This window comes from Palaemon carinicauda, chromosome 7, assembly GCF_036898095.1.
Source record: "Palaemon carinicauda isolate YSFRI2023 chromosome 7, ASM3689809v2, whole genome shotgun sequence".
NCBI classification, from domain to species: Eukaryota; Metazoa; Arthropoda; class Malacostraca; order Decapoda; family Palaemonidae; genus Palaemon; species Palaemon carinicauda.
Window position 1 is genome coordinate 136118866 of NC_090731.1, and position 10000 is coordinate 136128865.

At 35.3% G+C, this 10000-nt stretch overlaps 1 protein-coding gene across 1 annotated transcript in view; it reads left to right on the forward strand.

Annotated features, from left to right (window-relative positions):
• Positions 1-9384, forward strand: part of LOC137644554 (TATA-binding protein-associated factor 2N-like) — a 15986-nt gene extending 6602 nt beyond the window's left edge. The window contains exons 6-9 of the mRNA XM_068377514.1: positions 487-654; positions 1192-1294; positions 7495-7531; positions 8517-9384. Of these exons, the coding sequence (XP_068233615.1) occupies positions 487-654; positions 1192-1294; positions 7495-7531; positions 8517-9365 (1157 nt within the window). The 3' untranslated portion in view covers positions 9366-9384. The remainder of the gene's footprint in view (positions 1-486; positions 655-1191; positions 1295-7494; positions 7532-8516) is intronic.
• The last annotated feature ends 616 nt before the right edge of the window (positions 9385-10000 follow it).

A 10000-nucleotide genomic window follows, 5' to 3' on the forward strand; every position in this document is an offset into this window, starting at 1 on the left:
TAACATTAAAAGTAATAATTTTTTTTGCATAATACCAAGAGTATGTTTTATCATCTTGTATGTTCTGGATATTACCAATGATACCGATAATATATTATATATATATATATATATATATATAAATATATATATATATATATATATATATGCATATATATATATATATATATACATATATATGCATATATATATATATATATATATATTATTTTTTGGTCCCATGGTCTGGGAACCAAAATATATACAGTATATTTTATATTACAGCTGTCAAGATACTCAACCTCTCGAGTTCCAAACTCACTTGTTTGTTTTTACATTAATTTTTTATAATTGAGTAACAACCAAAATCGGAGAAGATTATGCAACTCCCAGACGGCAATACATAAAAACACTGAATATTCAGAGGTCTTTTAATTTGGAGACTTGTGAAAAGGCAAAAGTCCCAAGAGTGGTGAACTACCCTTAAATCTGCACTTTTTGATATAGACTTAACAGCTCACCCTTCACATAAACTAGATGGCTCTGTCATGTATTGTCCAAAGGAAAAAGAATCGATCTTCCTCATTCTTGTTTTTCTGAAAATTAAATTATCTGCTTTAGCTTTCCGGTCCTGTAAAATTGAAACACCCTTGATGGACCATGACGCTTATGGAGGTATAGACCCAAATGGTATTCTTCCTTTGCTTGCTAATTTTTTGGCTCCTAGGTTGTCTGTTATTTTCCACAAGTTAGCAAAAGGAGGTACTTTTAGCACTTGTTGGCGAATTGGTAATGTTATTCCATTAGGTAAATGTGTTTGTGTAGCTCTAGCCTTGATAATTACTGCTCAATTTCCATATCTGCCATGTTATTTAAATAGGTATGTTGGAGGTAATCATCTGCTTCTTTCTTTGCAATTTGGCTTTGACAAAGTCCTTGGAGCATGTGATAATTTTCTTACAGTTACCAATACTGTACAGAAATCACTTGATTGTGGTCAATAAGTTCATATAATTTGCCTTGATTTAAGTGTTGTTTTGGAACCTGTTATGCAAGAGGCACTTGTTTTCAAACTCAAACAGTAGGTGTATCTTTTCTAAAGGTTTATCGTTGATGGAGCACCATAGTGATATAGGTGTTCCTTAGGGTAGTGTTCTTAAAACATTACTTTTTATACTATGTACACATGATACTGTTTATGTTTTGGTATAGAAAACAAGCTAGTTGCATATGCAGATGATGCTACTTGTATTGCCTCAATTCCATCTCCTGAATGTATATCTGGGGATATTAAGTCCCTTAATAGAGATTTTAGGTAAAATTGGTGCATGATGAAAATTATGGTGCATGAAGTTGAAACCTAACAACACTTAAATTATATTTGTAAGTACTGTAGGCCAAGGATAGTGGCACCTCAACATCCAGATCTCTACAATGATGATGTTTCTTTAATTTTAAGGTTTTAAGAAGCACATTCGGTCTGTTTCTTTTTCAGTTGAATAAATAATAGCTTATTGAGAAAGTCTTTGAAGATTTTAGGTGATCAATATTTTCATTCTTTAATTCTGCCTTATTTCAAGTATTGTTCTCGTCTCGGATCGTCAGCTGCTGAATCCCATCTTAATTTGTTAGACAAAATCTTGCCGTCTAATAGATTTCTTAATCCTGATCTTTATATTAATTCGTTGGCATCGTCGTTTAGTCATTTCTTTATGCATGTTGCATAAGATTTTCCATGATTCTGAACATCCTTTGCATTCAGATCTTCTCTTATTGTACCAATCCAACCTATATATAGTACCAGGTATGCCTTTAATTCTAAAAGGCTGACTACTACAGAGTATTCTAGAATTTTTATTCCAGATGTGACCAAATTGTGGAATGATCATCCTTAACAGGCAATTGGGTCGGTTGAACTTCAGAAGTTCAAACTTGCATTTTATGTTTTAATGTTGAACAGGCTAATATGAGTTGGTCTTCATAGTTTATATAGGACAAGAATATTTTAACGTTGTTACAGATCTTGAAGTATTTTATATTGGTTATTTATTACTTCTCATATAGCTTATTTATTGTCTTTATCTTTCCTCGCTGTGCTATTTTTCCGTTTAAAACCTTTGGCCTATAGCATCCTGCTGTTCTAACTATGGCTGTAACTTAACTAATAATAATAATGATAATATTAATAATAATAATAATAATAATAATAATAATAATAATAATAGCCTCTGTATTACGAATTAGGGAAAATCTGAGTTGATAATTGTCACAAATATGCAGTTCGAATGTCCTTTACTAATCGAGTAATCAGCGTACCTTTCTAGGTTTTCCACTTTTGCTTATTTTGAATTCTACAGTGAACGTTATTCAGTCAATTTCAATTCGTATTGAAGATAAGTCGACAGCTTTTATGTTGCTCTCTTTGTTTTTTATGTATCTTCTTCTTCTTCTTCTTCTTCTTCTTCTTCTTCTTCTTCTTCTTCATGCGGATAACGACTGTCCCAGTCTCTATTGTTTGTGCTTATATAAAAGAAAAGGTGCGGATGACGACTGTCCCAGTCTCTATTGTTTGTGCTTGTATAAAAGAAAAGGTGCGGATAACAACTATCCCAGTCTTCAGTGTTTGTGTTTATAAAAAGAAAAGGTGCGGATGACGACTGTCCAAGTCTTCATTGTTTTGCTTGTATATAGAAAGGTGCCGATAACGATTGTCCCAGTCTTTATTGTTTGTGCTTATATAAAAGAAAAGGTGAGGATAATGTCTGTCCTAGTCTTGTTTGTGCTTATATAAAGAATAGGTATGGAAAATGACTGTCCCAGTCTTCATTGTTTGTGCTTATATATAGAAAAGGTGAGGATGACGACTGTCCCAGTCTTCATTGTTGTGCTTATATAAAGGAAAGGTGCGGATAAAAACTGTCCCAGTCTTCAGAGTTTGTGCTTATATAGAGAAAAGGTGCAGATAACGACTGTCCTAGTCTTGTTTGTGCTTATATATAGAAAAAAATGCGGATACCGACTGTCCCAGTCTTCATTGTTTGCGCTTATTTAAAAGAAAAGGGGTAGATCATGACTATCCCGGTCTTCATTAATTGTGCTTATAAATTATAAAGAGAAGGTGCGGATAACGACTGTCCCAGACTTCATTGTTTGTGCTTAAACAAAGAGAAGATGCGGATAACAACTTTCCCAGTCTTCATTGTTTGTGCTTATATAAAGGGAAGGTGCGGATAACGACTGTCCCACACTTCATTGTTTGTGCTTTTATAAAAGAAAAGGTGCAGATAACGACTGTCCCAGTCTTCATTGTTTGTGCTTCTATAAAAGAAATGGTGCAGATAACGACTGTCCCAGTCTTCATTGTTTGTGAAAAGGTGCAGATAACGACTGTCCCAGTCTTCATTTCTTGTGCTTATATAAAAGAAAAGGTGCAGATACCGACTGTCTCATTCTTCATTGTTTGTGCTTATATAAAAGAAAAGGTGCAGATAACGACTGTCCCAGTCTTCATCTCTTGTGCTTATATAAAAGAAAAGGTGCAGATAACGACTGTCCCAGTCTTCATTGTTTGTGAAAAGGTGCAGATAACGACTGTCCCAGTCTTCATTTCTTGTGCTTATATAAAAGAAAAGGTGCAGATAACGACTGTCCCATTCTTCATTGTTTGTGCTTATATAAAAGAAAAGGTGCAGATAACGACTGTCCCAGTCTTCATCTCTTGTGCTTATATAAAAGAAAAGGTGCAGATAACGACTGTCCCAGTCTTCATTTCTTGTGCTTATATAAAAGAAAAGGTGCAGATAACGACTGTCCCAGTCTTCATTTCTTGTGCTTAAATAAAAGAAAAGGTGCAGATAACGACTGTCCCATTCTTTATTGTTTGTGCTTATATAAAAGAAAAGGTGCAGATAACGACTGTCCCAGTCTTCATTTCTTGTGCTTATATAAAAGAAAAGGTGCAGATAACGACTGTCCCATTCTTCATTGTTTGTGCTTATATAAAAGAAAAGGTGCAGATAACGACTGTCCCAGTCCTCATTGTTTGTGCTTATATAAAAGAAAAGGTGCAGATAACGACTGTCCCAGTCTTCATCTCTTGTGCTTAAATAAAAGAAAAGGTGCAGATAACGACTGTCCCATTCTTCATTGTTTGTGCTTATATAAAAGAAAAGGTGCAGATAACGACTGTCCCATTCTTCATTGTTTGTGCTTATATAAAAGAAAAGGTGCAGATACCGACTGTCCCATTCTTCATTGTTTGTGCTTATATAAAAGAAAAGGTGCAGATAACGACTGTCCCAGTCTTCATCTCTTGTGCTTATATAAAAGAAAAGGTGCAGATAACGACTGTCCCAGTCTTCATCTCTTTTGCTTATATAAAAGAAAAGGTGCAGATAACGACTGTCCCAGTCTTCATTGTTTGTGCATATATAGAAAAAAGGTGGGGATAACGACTGTCCCAGTCTTCATTGTTTGTGCTTATATAAAAGAAAAGGTCCAGATAACGACTGTCCCAGTCTTCATCTCTTGTGCTTATATAAAAGAAAAGGTGCAGATAACGACTGTCCCAGTCTTCATCTCTTGTGCTTATATAAAAGAAAAGGTGCAGATAACGACTGTCCCAGTCTTCATCTCTTGTGCTTATATAAAAGAAAAGGTGCAGATAACGACTGTCCCAGTCTTCATTGTTTGTGCATATATAGAAAAAAGGTGGGGATAACGACTGTCCCAGTCTTCATTGTTTGTGCTTATATAAAAGAAAAGGTGCAGATAACGACTGTCCCAGTCTTCATTTCTTGTGCTTAAATAAAAGAAAAGGTGCAGATAACGACTGTTCCAGTCTTCATTTCTTGTGCTTAAATAAAAGAAAAGGTACAGATAACGACTGTCCCAGTCTTCATTTCTTATGCTTAAATAAAAGAAAAGGTGCAGATAACGACTGTCCCAGTCTTCATCTCTTGTGCTTATATAAAAGAAAAGGTGCAGATAACGACTGTTCCAGTCTTCATCTCTTGTGCTTATATAAAAGAAAAGGTGCAGATAACGACTATCCCAGTCTTCATTGTTTGTGCTTATAAAAAAGAAAAGGTGCAGATAACGACTGTCCCAGTCTTCATCTCTTGTGCTTATATAAAAGAAAAGGTGCAGATAACGACTATCCCAGTCTTCATTGTTTGTGCTTATAAAAAAGAAAAGGTGCAGATAACGACTGTCCCAGTCTTCATCTCTTGTGCTTAAATAAAAGAAAAGGTGCAGATAACGACTCTCCCAGTCTTAATTGTTTGTGCTTATACAAAGAAAAGGTGTGGATAACGACTGTCCCAGTCTTCATTGTTTGTGCTTATACAAAAAGAAGGTGCGGATAACGACTGCCCCGGTCTTCATTGTTTGTGCTTATATAAAAGAAAAGGTGTGGATAACGACTGTCCCAGTCTTCATTGTTTGTGCTTATACAAAAAGAAGGTGCGGATAACGACTGCCCCGGTCTTCATTGTTTGTGCTTATATAAAAGAAAAGGTGCAGATAACGATTGTCCCAGGCTTCATTGTTTGTGCTTATACAAACAGATAGGTGCGGATAACGACTAGCCCAGTCTTTACTGTTTGTGCTTATATAAAAGAAATGGTGTGAATAACGACTGTCCTAGTCTTCATTGTTTTTGCTTATACAAAGAGAAGGAGTGGATAAAGACTGTACCAGTCTTCATTGTTTGTGCTTATATAAAAGAAAAAGTACAGATAATGACTGTCCCAGTCTTCATTGTTTTTGCTTTTATAAAAGAAAAGGTGCGGATAACGACTGTCCTAGATTTCATTTCTTGTGCTTATATAACAAAAAAAGTGCAGAAAACGACTGTCCCAGTCTTCATTGTTTGTGCTTATATAAAACAAAAGGTGCGGTTAACAACTTTCCCAGTCTTCATTGTTTTTGCTTATATAAAAGAAAATGTGTGGATAAGGACTATTCCAGTCTTCAGTGTTTGTGCTTATGTAAAAGAGAAGGTGTGGATAACGACTGTCCCAGTCTTCATTAATTGTGCTTATATAAAAGAAAAGGTGCTGATAACGACTGTCCTAGTCTTTATTGTTTGTGCTTATATAAAGAGAAGATGCGGATGAAGACTGTCCCAGTCTACATTATTTATGCTTATATTAAAGAAAAGGTGCGGATAAGGACTGTTCAGTCTTCATTAATTGTACTTATATAAAAGAAAAGGTGCGAAAAACGACTGTCCAAGTCTTCCTTGCTTGTGCTTATATAAAAGAAAAGGTGCAGATAACGACTGTCCCTGTCTTCGTTGTTTGTGCTTATATAAAAGAAAAGGTGCTGATAACGACTGTCCTAGTCTTTATTGTTTGTGCTTATATAAAGAGAAGATGCGGATGAAGACTGTCCCAGTCTACATTATTTATGCTTATATTAAAGAAAAGGTGCGGATAAGGACTGTTCAGTCTTCATTATTTGTACTTATATAATAGAAAAGGTGCGAATAACGACTGTCCAAGTCTTCCTTGCTTATGCTTATATAAAATAAAAGGTGTGTATAGGGATTGTCCCAGTCTTCATTATTTGTGCTTATATAAACAAAAGGTGTGGATAAGGACTGTCCCAGTCTTCATTTTTTGTACTTATATAAAAGAAATGGTGCGAATAACGACTTTACCAGTCTTCCATCCTTGTGCTTATATGAAAGAAAAGGTGCGGATAAGGACCTCAGTCTTCATTATTTGTACTTATATAATAGAAAAGGTGCGAAAAACGACTGTCCAAGTCTTCCTTGCTTGTGCTTATATAAAATAAAAGGTGTGTATAGGGACTATCCCAGTCTTCATTATTTGTGCTTATACTGTATAAAGAAAAGGTGCGGAGGAGGACTGTCCTGTCTTCATTATTTGTACTTATATAATAGAAAAGGTGCGAATAACGACTGTCCAAGTCTTCCTTGCTTGTGCTTATATAAAATAAAAGGTGTGTATAGGGATTGTCCCAGTCTTCATTATTTGTGCTTATATAAACAAAAGGTGTGGATAAGGACTGTCCCAGTCTTCATTTTTTGTGTTTATATAAAATAAAAGATGTGGATAAGGGCTGTACCAATCCTCATTATTTGTGCTTATATCAAAGGAAAGGTGCTGATAAGGACTGGCCCAGTCTCCATTATTTGTGCTTATATAAAAGAAAAGGACTGTGCAATTCTTCATTAGTTTGTTCTTATATAACAAAAAAGGTGAGAATAAGACTGTCCAATTCATCATTATTTTTGCTTATGTAAAAGAAAAGGTTTTCTTCCAGTGACCCACTGCAGAGATCTAATTGGAATTGATGGTTCCGTTGGGTCCTGGAAATCTCGTGTGATAGAAATTGAAAAGTAAAACAAACTAATCGTAATTACTTACATTAAAAGGGAACAATAAAAAACAAAACTAAAAAGTTTTATTAAATCTATAAGAAACTGTTTATATCCTGATAACAATAAAAGTTCTTTCAAAACTATAATTTCCATTTTCTAAACAGAGGAAAGGATTCAGATATTTCCGTCAACAACTTCAAGGTATATTATAAAAACAAGAAATTATTAAGGACAATTAAAAAAAAAATGACGCATAAGGTTAACATGCACTGTTCAAAATTCTTAATGGAAAAATTAATCCAAACATCAAGTAACATGAGTCTCACTGATAAAATATCGTACTCAATTCGCTGCCCTCAAATACCTACACACATATAATTGATCGACTGTAAATATGATTTTAACTTTTTTCAAGTATAAAGATTTCTAAGAGTTGTTTTTATATAGTCCAAGTTGAACAATTTCATTGAACAAAAAAGAGAAGTGGATGGCCATCGTATTATAAACTCACACGCAACAACCAAAGGAGATATTTGCGAAGGATTCCCAAGAGCCCAAGGCGCAAGAAACGTCCTTCACCCCAGTCGTAGACAACGGAATGACGAGCAGATTTCGTAGTGTTTCTCAGTATATAAAGGCAGAGGAACTCCTGATCAGCACAGTTGACTCTGCACCATCACACGATGAAGTCTCCGGTGAGTGAAACTCTCTGTTGTTTTTCATTTCAATTTTGCTAAAATGATTTCATATATAATTAGTTTCAGCAATATTTCTCAATTTAAGCTAAGAAGAATAGGACAATACCATTTCCATTATGGTGATTTTTAGTATTTTAGCTTTTACACCGCTAACTATACTTATTTAAAGGATGCCATATGAATGAAGAAATACTGTGGATGTTGAAAGGGTAGAAATAATAGCATTTTAATTAAAATTTCGAGAGACTGTCTCACATCTATAATAGCTGATAAGTTCTAAACGTTATAAGATCAACTTTGTCTTTCACTTTTTATCAAAATACAAAGCAAGGTTCAACTGATAAAATGTTTATTGAGACGAGGAAAGAATTGGCAAATGATTGGTTACATATAACTTTCTTTAAATATCATAATTCATATTATTCTTAAGTAAAATATGAGTATCACTCATATACAACAGGAATAATATTTTTCTGGTAATTTTTCAGATTGCTATTTCCACCTTAGTGGTGGTCCTACTTGGTGTAGCAACAGCTGATCCTAGTGCTGATCCTGAACCCGGCCACTTTGGACATGGTGGATTTGGTGGACACCATGTTGGATTTGGTGGACATCATGGTGGAATCGGATTCAGTAGAGGATTAGGATACGGAGGATATCGTGGAAAGAGGAGTCCTGTAGCCGAGCCTGAAGCCAACCCCACTGCTCTTGCATCCCCAGAGCCAGAAGCTGAGCCAGGCCACTTTGGAGGTTTCCATGGTGGACATTTTGGTGGATTCGGTGGCCATCATGGAGGCAGCTTCCTTGGAGGATTTGGTGGAGGTTATGGGGGATATCGTGGAAAGAGAGAAGCTGAAGCAGAACCTGGTCACTTTGGAGGTATCCATGGTGGACATATCGGTGGATTTGGTGGCCATCATGGAGGCAGCTTCCTTGGAGGATTTGGTGGAGGCTATGGAGGATATCGTGGAAAGAGAGAAGCTGAAGCAGAACCTGGTCACTTTGGAGGTATCCATGGTGGACATTTCGGTGGATTCGGTGGCCATCATGGAGGCAGCTTCCTTGGAGGATTTGGTGGAGGTTATGGAGGATATCGTGGAAAGAGAGAAGCTGAAGCAGAACCTGGTCACTTTGGAGGTATCCATGGTGGACATTTCGGTGGATTCGGTGGCCATCATGGAGGCAGCTTCCTTGGAGGATTTGGTGGAAGTTATGGGGGATATCGTGGAAAGAGAGAAGCTGAGGCAGAACCTGGTCACTTTGGAGGCTTCCATGGTGGATTTTCCGGACATCATGGTTTGGGAAGTTTTGGAAGAGGATATGGCTTCTATGGTTAATAGAGATCTGATCAACTAACTTCACAAGTAATAAATGTTTTTACATAATACCAAGAGTTTGTTTAATCATCTTGTGTGTTCTGGATTTTACTGATGATACCGGTATATATATATATATATATATATATATATATATATATATATATATATATATATATATATATATATATATATATATATATATACATATATATATATATATATAAATATATATATATATATATATGTATATATATATATATATATATACATATGTATATACCAAAGGAATAATATTATGCAACCTGTATAATTGGTCTCTTCTGGGCGTGCAGTGATTTTTCAAAACAAAATCTTAGTCTCAGACGAACCAAGTCAGAGAATGTAGGTAATCGGATTTTCAATTATGAAATGGTGTTGGAACGTGATGATAATTTAGTCTTCTGTGAAAAGGTAAAAGTAACAAAAGCAGTAAATCTATCCTTAAATCTACACATTTTGATATAGACTTAACAGTTCAACCTTTACATAAACCAGATGGTTCTGTCATTCACCGTCCAAAGGGAAAAGAATCCCTTTTGGCTGATGATTTCGTGAAAGACAAGATCTTCCTCTTCCTGTCTTTTTCTGAAAATAAATAACCTGGTTTAGTTTTT